This window comes from Garra rufa, chromosome 10 (genome assembly GCF_049309525.1).
Source record: "Garra rufa chromosome 10, GarRuf1.0, whole genome shotgun sequence".
NCBI lineage: Eukaryota > Metazoa > Chordata > Actinopteri > Cypriniformes > Cyprinidae > Garra > Garra rufa.
Window position 1 is genome coordinate 41627380 of NC_133370.1, and position 26940 is coordinate 41654319.

General features: G+C 35.2%; 1 protein-coding gene and 1 pseudogene across 1 annotated transcript; both read right to left on the bottom strand.

The window, feature by feature from the left end:
• Positions 1-14507, bottom strand: part of LOC141344580 (vascular cell adhesion protein 1-like) — a 38677-nt pseudogene extending 24170 nt beyond the window's left edge.
• vcam1a (vascular cell adhesion molecule 1a) lies at positions 12414-26897 on the bottom strand. Its single transcript, XM_073848224.1, has 6 exons — positions 22117-26897; positions 21751-22029; positions 20962-21261; positions 19555-19815; positions 19061-19471; positions 12414-15810 (listed from the first exon to the last, which is right to left on the bottom strand). Exons 1-6 carry the CDS (start codon positions 22175-22177, stop codon positions 15662-15664), a joined length of 1461 nt encoding a protein of 486 aa, XP_073704325.1. The 5' UTR covers positions 22178-26897; the 3' UTR covers positions 12414-15661.
• Positions 26898-26940: the final 43 nt, after the last annotated feature.

Sequence of the window (26940 nt, forward strand, 5' to 3'; positions counted from 1 at the left end):
AACATCAAATTTTCATTTTTGGGTAAACTATCCCTTTAATTTTGAACACACTTGTTTGTAGTGCAAACAGTTTTACCCTTTACTGCATGTTGTTATTGTTCTCATTATATCCTTATCCACCTTACTCTTCACCACAGAATTAAACCTTTCGGTGAGACTTCTGGTTCATTAGCTACTATAGGGAAATAATAAGCTGTTTTATACAGCTAAAAATAACTGGATGCGGATGAGACCGGAAGCCAGACTTTTTCAAATATTCATCCACATGAGAAAAATAATTTAGATAGCGGCTAATGAACTGGAAGTGTAGGCTTATTTCCGTGTTGAAGAATAGGGTGGATAACTTCAATAAAGTCCAGATAAAGAGCAGGGTCGAGGTCAATTCAGGAATAAACTCAACAATTCCAATTCAAAGAAGGAAATGGAATTGGAATTGGAATTGGAATTCAACAACAATTACAGGAAACAGTTGGAATTGAATTGGAATTACAGGAAGTGGAATTAAATTCACGGAAATTCCACTGAGTTCTGTTTATTGCTTTTTCTGAGCATTTATTTGTGATTGCATTTAGAGACATACATTTGAACTTTATTTATGATGCTTTACAAATACCAAGTAATGTATGAAATGGAGTTGATCAAATGCAAGTAAATAAAAATGAGAACTGTACATTATGAATTAATAATTGAATGACAGTGGTGATAAGTTTCTGGATGTACTATACATTCAATATATGACTACCACATAATATATGTCTTAACTCACAAAAAATGAGTCATGTTCATTCATGTATTTCATTCACTTTTTATTGCATCAAATTCTCATCACTTCCTGCAATTCGGCATGTGAAATGATCATGCCTAACATACTAAACATACAGTACTTTGTATTTCTTTTATATGTTTGTTCTTTGTTCTTTTATATACTATTAAGCAAATCAAGTCAAATTATTTTATTTAGCAACTCAAGTGGAATTTATTTGATTTCAATTCTGTTTCCTGACATTCCAATTCAATTTCCTGTCAGCTGCATGCAATTCCAATTCCAATTCCATTCCAGGAAGTGAATTGGAATTTACCTTTCATTCTCAATTCAATTCATGAATGGCCCCAACCCTGATAAATAGTGTTGTAGATATTTTTATTTGTTTAGATTCATGTATAATTTTATTGCTAATAAAAATACACTGTAGCTTCTCCTTTGGCTATGGCCTTTTTCATTGTCTTAACTCGCTTTGCTTGAGATATGCTGGGTACAAAACTGTTCCTGGGAGTAAGTTCGGTCATACTTTGGGTACTAGTAACACACAATACATTTTCAACCGAATGCCGAATTCAAAGAGTATGGCAAGCTGGGTATAAATAATACTAATATAAAACAAGTGCAAATAGATTTTCTATGCAATGAAATTTCCTAAGCATGATCTCCAGAATGTTTAAAACTCACCTTTGACTGTAATGTTAATTGTGCTTCTCTCAATGCCGAAATCATTTTTTGCTTCACAAATGTAAATCCCTGCATCTGTTATTTGGATTGATGAGATGTTTAAAAGCACAGGTGATTCGTTCAGACCTACTGTCACAAGGCTCTGGGACTGTCTGTACAGTTTCAGTTGTGCTGGCCCACCCTCTGAAGAACAGATTATGCTTATGTTCTCTCCTTCCTTGGGCTCTTCTGTAGGGCTTAACTTGATTTTGGGGATGTTTGGAGGACCTGCGCTTATGTTCTCTCCTTCCTTGGGCTCTTCTGTATGGCTTAACTTGATTTTGGGGGTGTTTGGAGGACCTGCATTTAAATAAAGGTTAAAGATCATGGCAAGGTTTCAAAATGATAAGACAAGACAGCTGAGTTAATTTACCCACCTAGGACCATAATTTTTATTAGTATTTGCTGGCTTCCCATGTCATTGCTTGCGTCACACTGGTACCAACCTGCCTGAGACCTGGAAGCATTATTTATTATGAGCTTGTGGTTCTGGCTCTGGAGTTCAGGTTCAGTCTTCCCTAGTTTCCACCACGAGATTGTTGGTTTGGGGTTTCCTTCTGCATTACATGTTCCCTCCAGATGTTCGCCAAGATTCACAGAGGTATTATTACTGGAAAGCGTTATAGTCCCTGGACCGTCTTGGAAAGAAATGCAAAGTTTTCATTGATGACACATGAAAAGTAATTTAATTCTTGGTAATAAATTGCTAAAGGAATGCTAAATTGACAGCACTTGAGGCATGATATTGATTACCACAAAAAATTGTTTTAATTTGGGTTACACTGAGGTGGAAGTGTATGGGGTGTTAAAATACTCACTATTTGTTTCAATAAACAATATGTGTGTAAATATTATTTAAGTGTGAAAAACCATTTACCAACCTTTTCTGTGTAAAGTTATAGCCAATATTAAAAACTTAGCTGCTATGACAGTGTAAGGCCTAAAACAACTACAGTAATACAGTTAATAAATATGTTTTAATAGAAGGCTTAATGAAAGTGCTTTTGGAAAAACCAAAAGCTTAATATTTCTCATGCAAAAAATGGCCCAATTCCGCTTGAGAGTAAGTAAATAACAGAATTTTCATTTTTGGGTGAACTATACCTAGGGTGACCAGACGTCCCGTTTTTTTTTTCCTGTATTTCAGCTCTTATTTTGAAAAACTCATGTTTTGTTCCGTAATTTAGAATTTCTTTACCCATGGGGAATCAGAGCGAGCAGTCGAAGGTATTCAAATATAACCAAGCTCGTCATAGAACAAAATTACTATCCAGTCACAAGGCGGGATAGGACAGTTGTTAAAATGTCTATCGTGTGGAGTTTCTCAAGTAAAAACAAGCTGTTATGACTTAAGTGAACGTAAATAGGTGGGTGAAAACCGGATGTGTGTCAGTGTACGTCCATGCATTCGGTTTTAAAGGGACAGCAGCCTAATTAAATACCTGTCTGTCATTAACAACAAAAGATGCTACATAAATGTATGCATGTTAAATAAATCTACTATCTACAATTTAACTTGTACTAAACCTGGAATATTGCTTTAATAATGTCTTACATTCAGCAGTCGTTGTTCTCTCCTGACCATAGAGATTCAGGATTGCCTTGCAACTAAAATTCTTGCCCAGATCATCGACAGAAGGTGTGTAATTAAACACAGAGGAATAATTCTGAACATGGTCTGAATAAAGTACATCAGGTTCTTCCATATAGAGGGTCTTATCTCCACGAAGCTACTCAACGCGAAACTTTTCCAAAGGGTAAATGTTGGGGACTGTGCAGATGAGCTTCTGTTCTTGGTTTGCTATGAGACTCTTTATTTTGGGCAGTACGGGATCTTGTGGAAATGCTGCAAAAAACACACTTCATCGTAACAGCATCCAAATCATTTAAACAATAAATACTGAAATGGTTTATGTTTTTTTTTTTTTTTTTTTCACTCTCTGTTTAGATCATCATAGCTTTCAATTTAAATAATAATGTTTACATAAAAAAGAAATAAATATAATCATCATAGAAACACACTTGCTGTTAATTTCGCAGTTAATTTTCGATAATAATCATTCAGATAATGAAAACTGAAAATAATTAAAAGCAAATCAGGAATAGGTAGATACTAGTAACAAAAAACAGATACTACATTATTGAAATATTTATACTCAAGCATTAGAGCTAATCAGTGCAGGAGTAGGTTCGTGGAAAATAAATGCTAGTGAAGTTTACTAGTGCATATTAATGTTAAATTGGCTTGCCATATCCATATACTAATGACTATGCCTAATTAAGAGTACAGCTGAAACTTTACTTACAGTACACATCTATCCATGATGTTTTCTGTCGTTTATCTTGCTGACACATAGCAGTGCACACAATTGTATCACTATGTTCAACAGAGAAGTTCCTGATCAGCAGTCGGGAAACAGTCTGGTTATTTTTAACATCTCCACCGACAAATTTATTTAGTGCTGCAGTCCACACAAAGGTTGCATTAACCGGACAATTCTTCATCTGACAGATCAGCTCCAAATCCTCACCAACATGAATCACTGTATTTTTCGGAGTTAATTCCAGATTGAATTTTTTTTCTCCTGTGGAGCAAAATGCGTGCTGTCAAAATAATGAAATGTGCAACGTTAAAATTGATTAAACATCTGTGTGAGGTCTTCTTACCTGTTATTACATTGAGAATATTAATCCACAGTGCAAAAGTGATGAATTTCACTCCACACATCTTGCTGCTGTTGTGTTTCACTCATTCAGCATACAAATTCAGAAATAACACAATAATGTCGTAGGGTATTCCCACCAAGGCTGTTTTCTGACCAAGAAACTGATCAATCATCCCACCTATTTCTTTATCTTCTGTTTCTCCAAAACGTTATGGCAATTTTTATTTTACCCTAATCAAATCAGGATTCAATCATAATGCATATTCAACATATGTGTCCTTTTAAGGTATCCAACTATGTCTCCTAGGTGCATTTCTAAGTATTTCATGCAAATTATTTTAAGCTAGGTCTTAAAAATAACATTTCACTCTTGTCTTGCACACCCACATTGAACAGATTTCCTGTTTGTTATGGTCAGTGGTTAGATCTGTGCCTTGTTTATTTTTTGTTTGTTTTACTTCTAATACACACGTCTTCACTCAGCCTCAAACCATTGGCAAGACATGTTTAACCCTCAACTTTATTTCTTCATGCATTTATTCATAATAAAATGTCCTCCTCTGGCGAGGTGTATACTGGATCATCTGGACATGTTAGTCTTCTCTAACTATGATAATACCTTTGACCAGACAAACATTTTAAGTACATACATTTTAAGAATATCCAATGAGGATCTAATTAACCATATACAAATACAGAGTAATAGAAGTTACCTAATAACAAATAATCTAATAACCCAATCTAATCTTTAATCCTACCTGATACTTATATTCCTTCTATCAGTATCCTAAAATTAAAAAAAAATGAATAAATTTTCCAATTTTACCACATACACATTCAAAATCTTATTTTCAAGCAATGGAAAATTACAAACAGAATACTCAGTAGTAAACTGCTATAACAGACCAGAGTCAATATGTAGTATTATCTTCTACTTGATTTTTAGGTCATATTGGTCTAGGACAGGGGTTTTCAAACCTGTCCTGGAGCCTCCCCTGCCCTGCACATTTTGTATGTCTCCCTTATTAGGCACACCCAATTCAGGTCTTGCAGTCTCTACTAATGAGCTGATGATTTGAATCAGGTGTATTAGATGAGAGAGACAAGCAAAATGTGCAGGGCAGGGGAGGCTCCAGGACAGGTTTGAAAACCCCTGGTCTAGGAAATTAATAAGCTGATACTGCTGCAAAAGAAGCTGTTAATTTGTTTATAGCATCACCTAAACTTAACAGCTACCTAACAAACTATGAATAAGCAGCAAATTAGAAATGTACTGAGGGAAAAGTCATAGTTAATAGTGAATAAGTGTTACCTATTCTAAAGTGTTACCATTTGTTACCTTTTAATGCACACTGCAACCCAAATGTTCAAAAGTCATTACATAGATTAAGTAAACTTAATTTTTCCAAAAAGTTCTACTATCTTAGATATTTGAAGTTCCTGTATCTTTTTGAGTTAATAAAACTTATTTGTTTTAAATAATTTGAACAACTTGATGAATCAAGCACCATTATAAATAATGAGTATAATTTCACTGTACTTATCTCAGTTTTTTAACATTAGTGCGTGCATCTGATGTGCGTTTTGAGTTCAGGATTAACATTTTGACGTTTAATGACCCTCTGACATGTCCTGTCATGGTTGAAAAATACTTCCAAAATGAAAGTCGAACGGACGTCTTTGACATTATCTGGCCATGAATTCCATGCATCCTTGGACATCTAAATTTGTCATCTTCTGGATGTTTATTCTTCAGTGCTACTTCCGTGCATTAAGTACAAAATGAGTTGTTCCAATTTAGCAGACTTTAAATTGACCATATACACTATTGCACATTAATTAAATCTACATAACAAATACATATTACACAGTAATTGATTCTACATCGCTCTTTGTTGAATCAACAATAGAAATTAACAAAACTAATGGTAATGTCAGTAAATCAATGTTACACTATGCTGTTGATTCTACATCACTGCTGTTGAATTGTGATGTAGAATTATAATTATAAAAAAATATATAAAAATGTCCTAAAAAAAATAATTGGTAATATAATTTAATCAATGTTAATTTGATGTTGGTTCTAAACCACTTTTTCTTGAAACACTGAAAATACAACTAAAATGTCAACATAATGTCAAAATAATGTTGCAATCTGATGTTCCAAGGTAATGTTGAAACAAAATTTATTTATTTTATTTTACAGTTTTACACAATGACAAAAATACAGAAAATAAAACTCATTAACAGGAGGGTGCTTCTCAAGCATAGAGTATAGATGCAATACATCGATATTTGTAAAGTATAATATTCTTTCTCATGTTATGTCACTTAAACTTCAAAAAATAAAAAAAATCTATCAAATGTTGTTGTAACTATAATCAGAAATTTCCTAATAAAGATGTGTGCAAGTTTTTTTAAGTGCTTAAAAAAACAGGTGGTTTATTGAAACACTTTAATAACTTTAAATTAATGTTAGAATTAAATCAATTCTTATTAGATTCACTAACAATAAATCAAATGGAAATGGGAGAAATGCAACACTGATGCACCCAGAGAAGTCATGCATGTCAGGTGGTTCAACAAAAAAGACATCTGTCTAGGATGCACCTGTGTTTTCTTTCTAATAAGGAAGCATAAATTAGACTATTGAGAAGTGCACATGCAGAACTAAAATGGGTGTTAACCAACTAGTACACATTTTTTTAAAACTGTTTTGTAAACAGTTGTTTTTCAACTATTTTTAAACATACTTACTAAAATCTTGGAAGCTCAGGCCAAACCAAGCCCCAAGTGGATTAGAGCAAATGTCTAAAGCAATTGTGAATGCCCATTTTGGTTTGACACACCCCACTAGTGTTCTGCAAAGATTCATGCCTGCACCCTCTTATGCTCATCAACTACAAATCACTGTTAGTTCAAATTAAAATCAACACCAATTAGTACCAAATTTGAATGAAACTTCGATTTTAACTGTGTAGAAAACATATGTAATATTAGACAACAAAATCTTGTTTTGCCCACTGCTGTTATATCCATAAACATTAACCAAAATAACAAAAATACATTCACAGTTAACCACAGCAGTAAGCCAATGTCCATGAGCATCAGACTGAAAAGTGACAACCCTCCCAGGGCAATTGGTAAGGCATATGGCGGCACCTGCTGATCAATTGGAGCCGTGACTGAACAAAATTGTCTCCCCACTGCATTTTCCAAAAAGCTGCATCTTCTTCAGTAGAGTGAGTCTCTTGTAGAAAAACAAAAACAAAATGTGACTTCTGCCCCTTACAAAACAAAAATATTTCTTTACGTTTTACTTTGTCCTTTAGTCCCCTTACATTTAATTTAACGAACAAAAAGATAAACGGGGTTTAAGTGAAGACATACTTCACTGGAACTCACAGTGAACAAACAGAAAATGTCACTAATGAGATCTGAAAAATGTAATTGCAACACAAAAAGAGTCTCAAAAATCAAAATTTCCCTTTTTCTGAAAAATTAGTTTTTCCTCAGTGAAAGTGGTTCCTATATGTATTAAATTATCCTAGTCGGTGCTACGTTCTTCCATCGGCGCATCCTGCAGCTGTTCCAAGAGCAGCCGAGTGAAGTGCATGCTCTGGTGGACCAAACGCAGAACTGTGATCGTTACTCGTTGTAATTGCATTTTTACAAGTAACAATTCAATTAGAGAGCTCTACAAATTAATTTGTACTAGTCATATGTCTCTGTTGATTTCTATTCATTTTTAATTACAGAGCTCTACAACAGAATTTTAACTAGTAATAATTTCAATTAGAGAGCTCTACAATTAAATTCTTTCTAGTAACAATTCCAATTAGGTAGCTCTCTAAACCAAATTGTACTAGTAATAATTCTAATTAGACAGCTCTCTAATTCAGTTTTTACTAGTAAGAATTCCATTAAGAGAGCTAATTCAATTGTTACTAGTAAGAACTGAATTAACGCTTTGTGGCGTCCAGTGTAGACAGACTTTAGCTGTTGCGACGCGGCGCGACAACTGTCGTGTCCGGTGTAGACACGGTGTTAGAGAGCTCTTTAATTCAATTACAGAGTTCTGCAATTAAACATATCTTAAATGGTTTTCTACTAGTAAAAATAGAATTATTGAGCTCTGTAATTGCATTTTTACTAGTAATAAAATAAATTAGAGAGCCCTCTAATCGGAATTGTTACTAGTAAAAACTGAATTAGAGAGCTCTGTAATTGGAACAATTACTAGTAAAAATTAATTTAGAGAGCTGTCTAATTGTAATTGTTACTAGTAAAAATTCAGTTGTAGAGCTCTGTAATTAAAAATTAATGGAAGTCAATGGAGACATATGTCTAGTAAATATTTATTTGTAGAGGTCTCTAATTGGAATTGTTAATAGTAAGAATTGAATTAGAGAGCTCTCTTGTTATTATTCTTACTAGTAAGAATTTAATTAGACAGCTCTCTAATTGGCATTGTTGCTAGTACAAATTTAATTATAAAGCTCTCTAATTTAATTTTTACTAGTAAAAATGCAATTATGACGAGTTAGGCTAAAACGGCTTGCCATAGCAGCGCCCCTACTGCCTCAACAAGTTGACACACATCTACGGGAACATGCCGCTCCGCTACTCCAATATCATGATCTCTTATTTTGGCTTCCCTAGCTATGCTAATCACAAGAGCAGGATTTGAGAAACAGGTACAATGTCTATTCAGAGATATTAGATCATCTTTTGTGGACAAATATAATCTCATCCAAAACCCTTTTGTCACAAGTTTGCAAAACTAACGTTTTCACATTAATTGATAGTTTTACATTTAAAATGGCTGGACATTTAGGCCTAAGTTCTTAATGTTTACTTGAGATTTGATGCATGTCCCGATAAATGCCAGTAAACAAACAATATATATATATTGCATCCCAATGTTCATACTATCCATCCTAAATAGTATGTGAGATTACAATAAGTGTGTCCCAAAGCATAGTATGCTGAAAGAGTTTGTCTTTATGAAAAAGTATCAGGTGGTCTACTATTTTAGGTTGATTTTTGAAGTGTGGATCCGTTCACACTCTAATGCAAGGGTCACCACACTCGGTCCTGGAGGTCCAGTGTCCTACAGAGTTAAGCTCCAAAATCAGACACACCTGTACCAGCTAATCAAGGTCTTAAAGGGGTCATCGGATTTGTGTTGGCAGTTTGTGTACTGTACACAACCACCCTATAATGATAAAAATCCACCCAGTGGTATTTTTTAATCTTTAAAAGTATTATCCCCTTTTTAAAATCAGGTCATTCTCAGCTTTTTGTCAGTGTGACTGCATACAGACAGAGACCACTCCCACGATAGTTGATTGACATGAGCGCCTTACCTTGGACCCGCCCTCACCGAGCTGAAACAGTCCGACTTCGATCGCCATCGTGTGACTCAGGTGCAAGCATGGTGGATGTGCACGACCGGCGGTTAGGCAGAGATGGTTAGAAAAAAGAAGTTTAAGTTACTAATTATCAGCATTTACTCTGCCAAAAATATTTATGTAATATTATCTGTCTTATATTTCATCTGCAACAGCAATGTGAACTTTTATAAAACCTGTTTGGTCGTCAAAATATGAACATGAAAAACCGGCGAATGGCAGATCAACGTGCTGCTACTTTTCTCTCCAATACGGTAGGATGTTAAATTAAATTAAATGTGGAGGATGTTAACTGTGACAAGATGATTGACAGGCCAGTTTAAGATGCAGTTGTGTGACGTTATAGTATGCCCCAAAGCTTGCCTGCTCTTCTACTACAAAAGTGTGTACCAAAAGAGTACATCATTTAAGGGTGAAGTGTAAGTAGGGACATTGGGATGCAGCACAATTAAAAAGTCTGTGTTTAGGCTTGTATAAAATCTCTGTGATCTCGTGACCAATGACATTTGAGGCTTAAAACGTCACAATGAAATGCCTAAAGCAAGGAGACTGATTCGAATCTTTGACCCAGCTTCATTCATTATCAGGAGATGCGAAATATGAAAGTGGCTGCTATAATTGGTAGGGTCTGTGTTTGAGGCTTTGAAACTTTGAATCTTTTTTGATACAATAAGGGGAAATGCCTCAATAGCTTCACAAGGCTTCATCTGCCCATCTCTATCCTTCACTAATACAGTATATTAGTGACTTCACCAACATAGTATAAAGTAGATTAAGGTGATTTATTAAAGAATTTATTTTAGTTAAGCTAATTATTAAGCTGTTTTAGTTTGAATCTTGTATAAATGTATTATTACTATTAATATTGTTATAAAAGGGAAAATATAGAAATAAAATTATTTTAATTATTTTTAATAAAAAGGAGGCATACAGAATTTACTTTTAATAAATATAATGTACTACTCAGAAAGTTAAATTCAAAATACTACCGCATCATAATTACTTTTACTGTGACAAAATCCGCAAAACTACATTTATATTTCTTTTTTATAATTATTATTTAGTTTTGATATTAACTTATGAATAATTGTTTGTAAATAGAAAATCGTACTTATGTGGTAGCCAGTCATTAAATTTTTGTTTTGTTTTGTTTTGTTCTTTAACACACTGGTTTGACTTCAGGATTCAGATTTACATTGAATTTCCCAAGCGGGGACCCAAAACAGTACATAATTGTTTAGCGAAAGTAAGCAAAATGAAAATGTAAATAAATATCACTATAAACTACACAGGATCCGTGATAAAAATAGTTTATTTAACAGTGGTTACATGGAAAAACAATGAAGGTACATAAAAAAATAAACAACAGCAGATCTGTGATTTTATCTGTCATATTCAACTATTGCAAAGTGAACCAAATGTACATAATATGCCAAGATACATTTCCTGAGAACAAAGCTGGATCCTGTCAATAGAACATCTTATCTTGTATTAAACAGGGGTCAGGAAAGTGACAGGAAAGCGCTTGAACTAAAGTGAAACTATTTCATACTTCCTTTAAAAGCCTGTAGCGCAAAGTTCACACAATGGAAGGGTTTGATACATTAACTTTCACTTTTGAGGTTGAAGCAGAATACAAACATTCTTGTATCCCCCTAGAGGAAATTAGCACAATGTGTTCACAATGCCTGGTGACCTATATATGGGCCACTCTACAAAATTAGTTGAAATTGAAAGTTGGAAAGTTTTTGCACAAATTTTGTATGTATGCAAATTGTATAATATACCAGGTAAACACTTCTAGTAATTCTGCAGTTAATTCTTATATTCTTATAAAGTTTTGGAATATTTGTCCTCTCCCCAAATTTGTCACTACCGAAACACAGTAATATATAATTTATTAAGAAGGGTAATATTGACCTATTAAGATTTTGCTTACACCTTCTTTGCAATTATGTTTTTCTATATTATTAAAAGGTTTTCAGAGGTAAATCAATAACAATTACAATTTTAACAATATTTCGAGTGTGTTTTATGAGATTTGTTGAATTTTAAATCCAAATTTTCTTTGTAAAAGGGAAAAAGTTGATCATACTGATTTCATTTGAACAAAAAGTGTCATGTCCAAAATTATTCATACCCTTTGCAAACTGTCACAGTCTATGGGAAAATTCTAAGTTCTATACCATTCCAAATAGTCCAAGCTGTTCTAAAGCATCCTAATTACCTTGATTCATTGGGAACAGCTGTTTTAATCAACTCAACAGGTGAAAATCAGAAGCTCTCTGCTGTTGGTTTGTGGACAGTCATGGCTAAAACAAAGGAGCTCACTGAGGACCTGCGGCTGCGCATTGTGGCTGCTCACAAGCTAGGAAAGGGCTATAAGACCATATCTAAATGTGTTCCAGTGGCTACAGTGCAAAGTATTTTTAAAAAATACAAGACGTTCCACACTGTGAAAAATCTCACAGGATGTGGTCGGAAGCCAAAAGTTACACCTTTGGCATAAAACAGGAGAAGCCTTCAACCCTAAGAACACCATCCCCACTGTCAAACATGGTGGTGGGAACCTAATGTTTTTGGGTGTTTTTCAGCCGGTGGACCAAGAAACCTAATCACAGTAAACAGCACCAAAAAAAGGAGCAATACATCAAAATTCTCAACAACAACATCAGGCAGTCTGCAGAGAAACTTAGCCTTGGGCACCAGTGGACATTTCAGCAATACAACGACACAAAACACACAGCAAAATTGAAAAGAAATGGTTAGCAGACAAAAACATTAACGTTTTGCAGTGGCCCAGCCAGAGTCCTGACTTAAATCCAATTGAGAATCTGTGAAGGGAGCTAAAGATCAGGGTGATGGCAAGGAGACCCTCCAACGTGAAAGAGTTGGAGTTCATCGCTAAAGATGAATGGGCAAAAATACCAATGGAGACATGCAAAAAGCTGGCCAGAAATTATAGGAAGCATTTGTTTGCTGTAATAAGCCAATAAAGGCTTGTCTATTGATTATTGAGAAGGGTATAAATAATTTTGGACATGCCACTTTTTGTTCAAATGTAAATAAAAGCTGAGAAATATTTTTTTTTTTCCCACAATGATGCCTCTTGTACATCGTCTTATTATCTTTTGGGAGACGCCTGTGTCATTTCCGGTCAAAAAAACCTTGCTGGTTTAATAAAAGTAACTTTAAGTCAGAATTTGCCTGGGGTATTAATAATTTTGTGTGGATAGATGTTTTTATGGAAGCTTGACAAATTGCAAAAAGACTGAAATGGTCTGTGATCAAGGCTTCTAATTTAGTTCTTTTGAAGTCATTTTTCCACCCCTTTTTGCTAAGGATGCTGGAAGGAAAACAAAAGTAATTGTGCTTAGAAGTGTTCATAATGTTGTATAAATTTAGACAGACATTAATGTTATGATAGCTTCTAAAAAGTTTTTTTTTTTTTTTTTTTTTTTGTCTCCCTTCCTGTGTCCTTATCTAAAAGGGGTGAAAATGGACTTAAACGAGACTAAACTAAAAGCCATGATCACAGACCATCTCAGGAAGGCACATGAGAGCTCAGTCAACACTTACTTAATTATGTACGGCCATTATATACAAAATGAAAAGGACAAACTTTTTTTTTTTCTATTCTATTCATTTAGTTAGTACATTTACAGCATAATTGGGTTTATCAGAGCTTCTGGGATTTCCACAATGGCACTGTATTAAACTGCAGCAGTATATTTCAACACCTAGAGTGCTGGATATCACGTTTGATAAACTGATAACCGAAACAGGAAGAGAATGGACAATGCCTGTAACAATTAGCAGGTTAGGTGAACCCCAAAAGTATTGTTGCATTGTTTTCGGAGGAAAGGGGAAAGTCAGCATGCTTTAGAGTCTGAGGGAAAGGCGTTTTCCTTTATTTGTGCCAAACTTTCATCTGAAGTTAGATTTGTTCAATATGATAAAACAACAAATGTGTAAAACTGCATGAATATTCTCTGCGTTTTTAGGCTATTTGCTGAATGCTGTGTGCAGTTATGTGCAGACTTCATTTGGCGAGTTAACAATCTACCTTTGCAATAAAAGCAGTAATACTGGGAAATATTATTATAATTTAAAAGAAGTGTTTTAATATATTTTCAAATGTAATTAATTCTTGTGATGCAAAAGTTGAATTTTCAGCATCATTTATATATGTGTTACTGTCACTTTTGATCAGTTATTGCATTCTTGCTGAATAAAAGCATTAATTAGTTCTTATATATATATATATATATATATATATATTTATTTATATATATATGTGTGTGTGTGTGTGTGTGTGTGTGTGTGTGTATAATTTTTTTCCTCCCAAAACTTTTGAAACTGTTTTCAACGTTGATAATAACAGGAAATGTTTCTTCAGCATCAAATCATATTACAGCAATTTCTGAAGGATCATGTGACACTGACGACTGAAGTAATGACTGCTTAAAATATAGCCTTGTCATCAAAAAAATTAATTCTAATTATAAAAAACACATTTTTTCTTAAAATTAATTAAAAAATAATTTAATTAACAGCAATATTAATTTAAAAATAATTAATATTGCTGTTTTAATGTATTTTGAATCAAATAAATGCAGCGTTTGAGAGTGTAGTCTGACGACATTTTACTACCACTGTAAAAAAATAAAAAATTAAGGTATTGAAGTTATAATATTTTGAGAAAAAGTTAAATTAAGTCAAAACATTACGAGAATAAAGTCAAAATATTACGAGTATGAAGTTAAAATACTAAGAGAATAAAGTCGAAATTAAACAACGGCAGCAGAGCAGATAATAGTAGAAATTAAAGTTATAATATTTTAAAGGTGCCATAGAATGGAAAACTGTATTTACCTTGGCATGGTTGAATAACAACAGTTCTGTACATGGACATGACATACCATGAGTCTCAAACGCCATTGTTTCCTCTTTTTTGTATAAATTTGGTGTTCGCAAAAGACCACTGAAAAATAGGTTAATCCTAGCATAACAATCGCGTTAATAGTACCGCCCCCAACATTTGCATAAACCAATCATCAGACGTTCTGCCGGGAGGCTATTATGAAAAAACAAAGTGAGGACAATAGCGAAAATGGCAGATCACGGAAATAAATGTTATGTTCCAGGTTGTGCAGGAGATGTTTAGTGCAGGGATGGGTTGGTGTCTGTACTCACAAAGCAACAGAAAACAAATAAAGCATTCTAATAAAGTAAGGCGAGCCACTGAAGGGACACGGTTAGCTTCTTGTTAGCGCTAGCCTGTTACATTGCAGTACATAAGATTTCACTTACCACATAAACAGAGAGATGACTGACGATGCCGAATGCTTTGCAGATCCTGATCACTGCTGACAGCATCTAAACTTGTCAAATGTGGTAATTACTGTCTGTAGCATAAGGTTACACAGAGCACTTGCGATCGCCGATGTCAAAAGTAAAACTTAAAAGTTATCGTGGATTCAAAACGGCAGTTTCAATCCCCCTCATATTAATAGCGGATCGAGCTCCATAATTAAATATATATTTCCTCCATGTGTTTCCTTACAGCTGTGTGAGAGCGAGTCGCTCTGTAAGACAGCTAATCAGAGCAGAGCTCCTCATTTAATATTCACGGACCTTCCTAATAATAACAGAGCATTTCATTCTAGGGACAAATCCTAGGGTTGTAAATAGACCAGTAAAACTGTTTCTGGATCATTTTTACCATTTCCTATGCCATATACCTTCTATGTAGCTATCAGAGAACAATTTAAAATATTGAATAAATGCATTCTATGGCACCTTTAAGAGTATACTAAAACGCCATCGTACATGAGAGGCTTTTTTGATAAGTATTTCAAACCTTTGACCTTTAGATGCAGCTTCAAAGTATATACTCTGTATTTGGAAACAATCTATGAAATATTAAACTTATAAGAAAATAATACTGTTAGTCAAAAAAATTACTAAATAAATACAGAAAACACAGCCCAGCTTTGTATTCACCTGTCCATGAATGTTTTATAGACAATGTCCAGTTGCATGTTCCTTACAGCAGACAAACACTTCATTTTGTTAATGTGCTCTTCATCCGTTTAGACGAGTGCGATGTCATTGGAGTCGCTTTTGGCTTTCTTTCTGCAGTGTCGGATCAGCAGTCCAGCAGCGGTCAACAGCGACACTGACCCTACAGCCGGCACTATGGCCACAGGCAGGTCAGGCATTGTTGAGATGTGATGTTGTGCTGGATTACAAGAGTAAAGAATCATTAGAGTCAAGAATCATCGCTATAACTGGAATATTCCATACTTACTGGATAAACTATGATTAGTGCGGGCACGACCATTTGTACATTTTATGTCTGGCTTACAGTCTCATCCCTGACCAGCTATTTTTAGCTGTTTTTGCTGCTTTATATTACAAACTAGTGTCTTACTATATTATTTTAATGTATTATCTTAATTATGAACACACCGGTTTGTAGTGCAAACAGTTTTACCAATGACTGCATGTTGTTCTTGTTCTCGTTATTTCCCCAATTCACCTTTTTCTTCAACACAGAATTAAGCCTATCAGTGAGACCAGTGGCGGACTGGGACTAAAAAACAGCCCTGGACTTTGACTCGGCTCAGCCCACAACAACAGTGTGTGAAAGCTAATCAGCAACAGACACGGGTCTCAAAATACTTAAATCTTAACCCATGATGTTTTACCTTCCAAATTATAGCATTATCTCTGATGTTGACTAAAACATGTGTTAAAAGCATAGTGTAGAATACTCACAGAAATAAACAGCACTCTTTTAATGTCTCTCTGCTGAAAAATATGCAGGTAAAAAAAACGGGGTTTATGTATTACGTCATCTATTCCATGCAATCTTAAACTATATTTATTACTTACTAATCTCTTAATTAATTTGTGCAAAAACATACGGCACTGCAAAAACTGTTCATCTAACCAAGTCAAAAAAGTTGTTTCCAGCTAAGAAGTATTTTTGATCTTGTTTTAAAACTTAAATTCTAAGCAAGAGCAGACGATGTTATATTATTAATCTTATTTTGAGTATATTTGTCTTATTTTGAGAATTCTTAGCAAGTGCAATTTGTCTTATTACATTGGCAGACTATTTCACTTAATTTAAGAAGCTTTCGACTAACCTAACCCTTAAAATACTTGATTTTAGTCGAAAAATTCTTAAATTAAGTGAAATAATCTGCCAATGAAACAAGACAAATGACACTTGGTAAGAATTCTAAAAAATAAGGCATATATAGCCTACTCAATATAAGATTAATAATCTAACACCTATATAAGTAACAAGGTTAAAAATACTTCTTAGCTGGAAACAAGATTTTTTTTACTTGATTAGATGAAGTTTTTGCAGTGTGCACAAAAACGGTTTAATTACTTATTAAATATTTCTTCTGCCTTCATGTTAATGCTGCGGCATGTTTATATCCTGTTTTTTTTCCCCTCACCTTCTCAGCCCCACCCTTTTCTTTCCTTTTTTTCGCATTACCAACACCTGCAGTATCACTTGCTGCGTCCCAATTCGCCTACTTATACTACGCCCTAAAAGTATGTACTCTTTTTGTGAAGAAAAAGTACATACTTTTGAGTATGTAGCAGAATAGTAGGCGAGCTTTGGGACATACTACTTCGTCATAACTGCTTTTTTAACGGACACTCTGTTGCTTAGTTACCTGAATCCTCTCACTGTTTAAACTGCCCTGTCAATCATCACAGTTAACATTATCTACATTTCGTTTAATTTAATTTCCTACCGTATTAGAGAGAAATGAAGAGGCACGTTCTTTCAGGAGTCTTTCATGCCGAGAACTCTGCTCGTGTTTGCATAATTATGCATTTAAACGTTAATGACCAAACATATCATTATAAAAGTTCACAATGTTGCTGCAAATGAAATATAACGAGGATAACATTTAAAAATATATATTTTTTATCAGGTTACACACTGATTATTTATCACTCAAACTCCTTTCTCTACCTGTCCGTTGGTCGCGCATATCCTCCATGTTTGTAGTTTTTTAACACTTTTTATGCGTGTTTGTAGTTCTAATCGAATCCTCCGTTCACCGCGCAATGTGTTGTGGGCAATATTAGCCGTTAGAGTATGCATTGATCCGCACTTCGAATTCTGAAGTCAAGTAGTAGACCATCCGGGAATCTTTGGAATACTTTTTTGAACATACTACGATTTGGGACATACTAATTCTATTTTCGAATACTATTTAGGACGGATAGTATGCGAATTGGGACGCAGCACATGTTCTTTCTCCCATCTGCACTTCACTTGTAAACGGTTGAGTGACAAGCATTGACGAGTGAGCTTGCGCATCTATGGGCTTGTAGGCGCATTGTTGCCACCTATCGGTCTTGACATGGAACAACAGTAAATTATAAGCAAGAAAAAAAACGGTGACGGCTGCACAGAGGAGGCCGACGGCCGTTCTGCTGCAGCGTCCGTTCTGGTATTCTCCAGAACGTCCAGACGGCCAGTCCGCCCCTGAGTGAGACTTCCGGTTCATTCCTGTTTTGTACAAAAATAGCTGGATGTGGATGTGATCGCAAGCCAGACCCATAACATTTACAAATACCCAGTTTCATGGGAAAATTTGGATAGCGGCTAATCTAGGCTTACTTCTGTGTTGAAGAATAAGATGGATAACAATATAGTCACAGCTATAGAGTGCTGAACATATTTTTATTCTTTTATATTCATGTATAATTTGATTGCTAAATCCACTGTAGCTTCTCCTTTGGCTGCAGGTTTCTTTTTTTTTTCTTTTTTTTTTTAAACTTGCTTACTTGAGATATGCTGGGTTCCTGGGAGTAAGTTTAGTCATACAATGGGTACAAGTAACAACTTTTTTGTGACACACAAGACATTTTCTACACAACACAGAATTCAAGGAATATGGCAAGCTGTTTTAACGTAAAATGTTCCCAACATTACTCATCAAAATTGATTTTTTTACTAGCAGCAAATCAGTTTGAAACAACTTTTCAGAGTTTTCTGAGAGGCCACAGGAGCTCAGCAGTCATCAGATCTGAGAACTAAGAGCTGAAGACATGAAAGTTGCTTATTATGATAAGTTTAAATAGGTAAGTTAAAGCACTAAAATTACTAATTGAAAATAAAACCAGGTCGGCGACACGAATCCAGGGGGGGGGGGGGGGGGGTTGGGGGTTGGGGGTTGGGGGTTGCTTTAACCTGCGGACTAAAAAACAACCCGCAGCAGTGGTGTGAAAGTAGCCCAAAACATCTGTAAACCTGTGGACTTGGCAACACTGAAAGCTAAGCTAAAAGTAAATGAAACCAACATGGTAATATTTAAATAAACACAAACACTAATATCAATGACTAAAATTAAATTGGAAATGGTTAAAATCATGAAATATCGACATCGTGTTAATCAAGACTGATTGAACAAACCGATTTCCCATGCAATAAAATTTCCTCCATCACTCACCTTTAACTGTGATGTTAATTGTGCTTCTCTCAATGCCAAAATCATTTTTTGCTTCACATATGTAAATCCCTGCATCTGTTATTTGGATTGATGAAAGGTTTAAAAGCACAGCTGATTCATTCAGACCTCCTGTCACAAGGCTCTGGGACTGTCTGTACAGTTTGAGTTGTGCTGGCCCACCGTCTGAAAAACAGATTATGCTTATGTTCTCTCCTTCTTTGGGCTCTTCTGTATGGCTTAACTTGATTTTGGGGATGTTTGGAGGACCAGCGCTTATGTTCTCTCCTTCCTTGGGCTCTTCTGTATGGCTTAACTTGATTTGGGGGATGTTTGGAGGACTTGCGGTTATGTTCTCTCCTTCCTTGGGCTCTTCTGTATAGCTTAACTTGATTTTGGGGATGTTCGAAGGATCTGCATTTAAATAAAGATTAAATATCATGGCCGGGTTTCAAAATGATAAGACAGCTGATTTCATCCCAAATTAATTTACCCACCTACGACAGTGATATTTATGCGTATTTGCTGGCTTCCCACGGCATTGGTTGCGTCACACTGGTACCAACCTGCCTGAGACCTGGAAGCATTATTTATTATGAGCTTGTGGTTCTTGCTCTGGAGTTCAAGCTCAGTCTTCCCAAGTTTCCACCACAAGATTGTTGGTTTGGGGTTTCCGTCTGCATGACATGTTACCTCCAAATTTTCGCCAAGATTCATAGAGGTATTAGTACTGGAAAGTGTTATAGTCCCTGGACCATCTAGAAAAGAAATGCATACATTTCATTGATGATACATGAAAAGTGATTTAATTCTTGCTAAAGGAATATTTAAGTACTAGTTAGTCATGTCATTAATGCTGTTGTTTGATCTTAAGAGGATAGTTCACCTAAATTCTGTCATCATTTACTCACTCTGAAGTTGATTGTAGCCATTGATTTCCATATATATATTTTTTATATATATATATATATATATATATATATATATATATATATATACAGTCAGAATATTATGAGAATAAAGCCGAAATTACAAGAACAAAGTCGAAATATTACAGGAACAAGAATTACAAGAATAAAATTTAAATATTACGGGCATGAAGTCAAATATTTTGACAATAAAGTCAAAATATTTTGAGAGTAAAGTCAAAATTACAAGCATTAATTCATAGCAATTACAAGATTAAAGTTCTAATACTTTAAGAGTATATTCTAGCCAATTGCGCATGCAAATAGCCTTGATTGCGAGCACTGGGTGATATTCCAAAATCTAATCCTAATTCTAATCGAAAAGACGACTGATTCACATGAATACAGCGATCTGCGACCTGCAACATTAAAGAGCGTGAAAAACACATTATTGCAAGACACATTGTTTGTATTTCGCTATGAAAAAACTGACAAATTTTGAAATCCGAGACTTTAAGTACCAAAAGCACAAAGCTTATTGCTATTATTGGATGGCTGGCGCACTAAATAGGCCTTATGAATGCAATTGAATACGCAAAATACTATTTCCAAGCATACTGTACCTGCGAGCATAACACATGGTATGCTTTCTTAATCCCACATATATTCAAATAAATTCTGGTGGCCTGGCAAATTCTCCCGTGCTTCCAATCTGGGTTATTTGCATGCACAGGCTAGACTTCATTCTCAAAATATTTCAACATTATTCTTGAAATATTTTGATTGTATTCTTATAATTTCAACTTTATTTTTTAAATATTTCGACTTTATTCTAAAAATGTTAAAAATTTAATCTCGTAATTTTCTATTTTTTTTATGTGGCACTAAAATGCCGTCATAAAAAAGAAACTCATACAGGTTTGGAATAACTTGAGAGTGAGTTTTTAACGCTTTAACTTGTATTGAACCTGGAACATTCCTTCAATAATAACTTACATTCAGCAGTTGTTGTTCTATTGAGCAACTGTTGATCATTGAGTTTCAGAATTGCTTTGCAACTAATATTCTTGCCCAGATCATCGACAGAAGGTGTGTAATTGAACACAGAGGAATAATTCTGAACATGGTCTGAATCATGTACATCAGGTTCTTCCATATAGAGGGTCTTATCTCCACGAAGCCACTCAATGTGAAACTTTTCCAAAGGGTAAATGTTGGGGACTGTGCAGATGAGCTTCTGTTCTTGGTTTGCTATGAGACTCTTTATTTTGGGCAGTACGGGATCTTGTGGAAATGCTGCAGAAAACACACTTCATCATAACAGTACCCAAATCATTTACACAATAAATACTGAAATGGTTTACGTCTTTTTCAGTCTGTTTAGATCATCATAGCTTTAAACCTAAATAACAATAATGAGAATATAAAAATAAATAAATATAATTATCATAAAAAACACACATACTGGTTATTTTCTATTGCCTAGTTTAATTGGTTCCAATTGCTACTGAGACAATCAGCTTTAAAGGGATACTACATGCAACAATGAAAATTCTCATCATTTTTACTTGCTGTTATGCCATTCCATATGTGGAATGTGGAAGCAAAGAGTACTGTCACTTCTCGTTAGAGTTTCACAAAGTTTGTAAAAAATTTACAGGAGTATCGGTTTTTAGATAAATAAATGCTACTAACGTTTACTAGTATTTATTTATGTAAAATCAGCTTGCCATATCCATATACTGATAACTGTCTAATTAAGAGTATAGCTGAAACATTACTTACAGAACACACGTATCTTTGACGTTTTCTGTTGTGTATTTCTCTGACAAGTAGCTTTGCACACAATTGTATCACTATGTTTAACAGAGATGTTCCTGATCAGCAGTTCGGAAACAGTTGGGTTATTTTTAACATCTCCACCGACAATATTATCCAGTGCTGCGCTCCACGTAAAGGTCACATTATCCGGACAATCATTCATCCGACAGATCAGCTCCAAATCCTCACCAACATGAATCACTTTAGTTTTTGGAGTTAATTCCAGACTGAATTTGTTTTCTCCTGTGGAAAAAAAAAATGTGTACTGTCAAAATAATGAAACATAGAAGGTTAAAATGTATTAAACAAAGCTGTGTGAGGTCTTCTTACCTGTTATTACATTGAGAACATTAATCCACAGTGCAAAAGTGATGCATTTCAATCCAAACATTTTGCTTTCGTTGTATTTCACTTATTCAGCATGCAAATTCAGAAATAGCACGATAATGTTGTTGGATATTCCCACCACGGCCGTTTTCTGACAAAGATACTGATCAACCATCCCGCCTGTTCCTTTTTACTTTCTCTTTCTCAAAACAAACATTATCCATTTGGCTCACTTATCAGACTCCAAGCCACACCTGCTCACATTTTCCTCATATCTCCAAGTTGTGCATAATAGTACTGGGCTTTGCCTTTTTGAAACAAGTCTTTTTGTACAGCTCAGATCACCATGTCACAGTCTTTGAAAATGAAGAGATCTTTGTAATTGCAGTGGTTTAATGCATCTAAAATATATTCCACTTAAAGTAAGTTCCAGTTAAAATTACAACTATCTGTACAAAATGTTTTAAAAATCATGATATCTGTACAATCATATTACTAAACAATTGAATCAGCTTTATATGATCATACATACATACATACATGTATGCTTCTTGCAAACACACCCATACTGTCACACACTCATGCACAGATGCACAACTGCTAAGCTTTTCATTAGAATTGTGATTTTCTAAAAAAAAAAAAAAAAGACAGCAGATACGTTCCATTTTGGATGTAGAAAAAAACTTAATTACTGAATACATTTGTGAACAATACATTAGACTTATAGAACTTAATTTCTCAATTTAAAACACTTTAAATATATTATAAACACTGTAAGCCCAGAGTGTGATTTTCTTTTTTAACATTTTATCATTTTTAGGAGAGATTGAGGTATCCGTCCATGGTCAAAAGGTCAGCTGCTATGGCCATCAGTGTATAATCATAGACTTAGTACTGAGCATATTCAGACTGAAGGGACTGTGGAGAGAAAGAGAGAATGAAATTAATACACTGATATGAAAGAAAGTGTGCAAAGTATACTAAAGGATGGAACACTAAACAGCTTTTTAAACTTGAACTGATTTGAACAAAATAGTGCCCGGTTTCACAGACAAGGCTTTAGCCTAGTCCTAAAATGCATGTTTGAGCTGTTTTAACTGAAAGCAACTTGCACTCATATTTAACATATGTCGGTGGCATTGATTTGTATTGAGTTGCACAAACCTGGCACACCAGGTGCATGAATGCATGTCGAAGACTGACACGGAAGGGAAGAGATTGTTGAATAAAGTTGTTATTTTTGTGGGGGGGGGGGGTGGGGGGGGGTTTGTGCACAAAAAGTATTCTCTGAGTTTCATGTTCCAAAGATGAACAAAAGTCATATGGGTTTGAAACAACATGAGGGTGAGTAATTAATGACAGAATTAATGAAAGTTTTGTCTTTAAATGTAGTAATTTAACCTTAAATGAATCCTGGCTTAATCTAAGGAAGGAAAGGGAAAGGAAAGGAAACACGGACTGAAACCACACCCATGTATCATACACTTAAAGACTTCGAAAATGGATAGAAACCCTGGGCATCACACACTGAACAACTGAGGGTAACACACTAAAAGTCATTGCTAGGAAATGCATGACACATGAAAACAATGTGTTTTAAAATCAGCATAAAATATCAAACATACTGTATTTGTTATCCTTGGGCTGGATGGAATAAAATTCTAAAGTAAATAAAGTCTGTGCTCCTCATTTTTCTGTATTTTCACTATTTTTCTATAAAATTGTTTTTCTGACTTTTTGAAACTAGCATTAACTCCAGATTGCAAAAATTGGGCAAACGTTTTGGAGTGTATTACAGACTTAATGGGTAAAATGGCCAACATCCAAACACAGGAAAACACAATTATCTTTAAAAGTGCTTGATTTTGGCTTTTATAGTGAGTCAATTTAAGACTCAAGTAATAGGAGTAGTCCACTTATGGGGTGTTTACACAACCCAGTTTTCAACTAAAAACAGATAACAGTGTTATGGTAGCCTGGAAATACAAACTTTGGTCACAAATTAGTATGGGGACCAATTCTCATATTAACTATAAGTTTTGACTCAATAAACTCCTAATTTGCTGCTTAATAATAGTAAGGTAGTTGGTAAATTTAGGTATAGGATAGATTAGGAGATCTACAGTGAGGGAAAAACCTGCTGATTGTTGCCCACTGACAAAAAAATTATCAGTCTATAATTTTATTGGTAGCTTCATTTGAACAGTGAGAGACAGAATAACAACAAAAAATCCAGAAAAATGCATTTCAAAAAGGTTTATTTGCATTTTAGTTAGCGGAATAAGTATTTGACCCTTATCAATAAGCAAGATTTCTGGCACCATAGTGTCTTTTATACAGGTAATGAGCTGAGATTAGGTGGACTCTCTTAAACGGACTGCTTGTGATCTCAGCTTGTTACCTGTATAAAAGACACCTGTCCACAGAAGCAATCAATCAATCGATTCCAAACTCTCCACCTTGACCAAGACCAAAGAGCTGTCCAAGGATGTCAGGGACAAGACTGTAGATCTACACAAGGCTGGAATGGGCTACAAGACCATCCTCAAGCAGCTTGGTGAGAAGGTGACAACAATTGGTGTGATTATTCACAAATGGAAGGAACACAAAATAACTGTCTCCCTCGGTCAGGAGCTCCATGCAAGATCTGACCTCGTGGAGTTGCAATGATCATGAGAACGTGAGTAATCAGCCCAGAAAGACACAGGAGTGATCTCAAGTCAGCTGAGACCATAGTCACCAAAAAAACAACTGGTAACACTACGCCGTGAAGGAAGGTTCCCCTGCTCAAGAAAGCACATGTACAGGCCTGTCTGAAGCTTGCCAATGAACATCTGAAGGATTCAGAGGAAAACTTGGTGAAAGTGTTGTGGTCAGATGAGACCAAATTTGAGCTATTTGGCATCAACTCAACTTGCTGTGTTTGAAGGAGGAGGAGGAACGCTGCCTATGACCCCAAAAACACCATCCCCACCGACAAACATGGAGGTGGAAACATTATACTTTTGGGGGTGTTTTTCTGCTAAGGGGACAGGACAACTGCACCGCATCAAAGAGAGGATGGACGGGGTAAGAACCTCCTTTCCTCATTGAAAATGGGTCATGGATGGGTATTCCAGCATGACAGTGACCCAAAACACATGGCCAAGGCAACAAAACAGTAGCACAAGAAGAAGCACAGTAAGGTCCTGGAGTGGCCTAGCTAGTCTCCAGACCCTAATCTCATAGAAAATCTGTGGAGGGAGCTGAAGGTTTCGAGTTGCCAAACGTCAGCCTCCAAACCTTAATGACTTGGAGAGGACCTGCAAAGAGGAGTTAGACAAAAAATGCCTCCTGAGATATGTGCAAACCTGGTGGCCAACTACAAGAAACATTAGACTTGCCACCAAATACTAAGTCATGTTTTGCAAATACTTATTTCACTCATTAAAATGCAAATCAATTTATAAATTTTTTGAAATGCGTTTTTTTGTTTTTATTCTGTCTCTCACTGTTCAAATAAACCTACCATTAAAATTATAGACTAATCATTTTCGTTTTTGTCATTTTTGCAGATTTGTGAATGAGATCATTTTGACAATTATGTCTTTATGGAATGACTGGACCTCAGCCACAAAATGTGCAGAACAACCACATCCATACTCCCCAAAATTACTAGTTTATTGCCATGAATTTGTGTTTCTGATGCAGCTCAAATTTTATTTGTATTTGCATACATTTAAAGGGATAGTTCATCCAAAAAGGAAAATTCTGTCATTAATTACTCACCCTCATGTTGTTCTAAACTCGTAAGACCTTTGTTCATCTTTAGAGCACAAATTGAGGTATTTTTGATGAAATCCGAGAGCTTTCTGACCCTGCATAGACAGCAACGCAACTACCAAGGTCAATGCACAAAAACATGTTTTCTTGATATTGTGACATCAAGAAAACAAAAATAACGACTTAATTCAACAATTTCTTCTCATACATAGTGGTACTCCTGTAAATCAGATTGGTGGCAGACTGACCCGGAAAGGAAGAAATCATTGAATAAAGTTTTGTTTTCTTTGCGCACAAAAAGTATCCTTGTAGCTTCATAAAATTAAGGTTGAACCACTGATTTTACATGGAATGTTTTAACGACGTTCTTACAATGTTTTTGTGCCTTGACCATGGTAGTTCTGTTGCAGTCTGTTTCATCCAAAATGTCTTAATTTGTGTTCCAAAGATGAACAAAGGTCTTACAGTTTGGAATGACATGAGGGTGAGTAATTTAAGGGGTCTTATTATGCTTTTTCACTTTTTGAATTTTAGCCAGTGTATGGTGTGTATGTTTGGGCCTAAAAACATCTACAAAGTTACAAATCTCAAAGTCCACTCCAAAGGGAGATTTTTTGTTTTTAAAAAGTCCCTTTTCAAAAACTACAACGAACAGCTCCTTTGCTCTACAGCATTTGTTTTCCAGATCCTAAGATGTCACAAGGTGATCCATTAGAATATCATTCAAATAAATTCCAACTACGGAATTTCGAAACGATGGCGGGTGGGGAGGGACGAGGTGGGGGATTCGCCTAACTTTAGCGATTTAGCATGGACAGCCACTTCTGGGATGTTCAGCGAGCCGCAGGGTGGCTGGTATAAAAGCAAGCATTGACTAAAGTGTCCGTAAACTGCTCTGGTAGCCTGCTGAAGCCGCAAAGTTGACGTGTGCGGTATAGAGATTTGAAACACATGTGAAACACATTTTTTGGGTGAACTATCTCTTTAAATAAAGTGAACTGTGTAACATCACCTTTTTTGTTCCACGGAAGAAAGAACATAATTCACGTTCAGAAATTTTTACAT

Bases quoted from the DNA above. Each gene is read 5' to 3' on its own strand.
- vcam1a (XM_073848224.1), bottom strand. From the start codon at position 22,177: ATGTTTGGATTGAAATGCATCACTTTTGCACTGTGGATTAATGTTCTC. The intron at 22,030-22,116 runs GTAAGAAGACCT...TTTTTTCCACAG, and splicing joins TGTTCTCAATGTAATAACAG to GAGAAAACAAATTCAGTCTG. The intron at 19,472-19,554 runs GTGGGTAAATTA...ATTTAAATGCAG, and splicing joins CATAAATATCACTGTCGTAG to ATCCTTCGAACATCCCCAAA.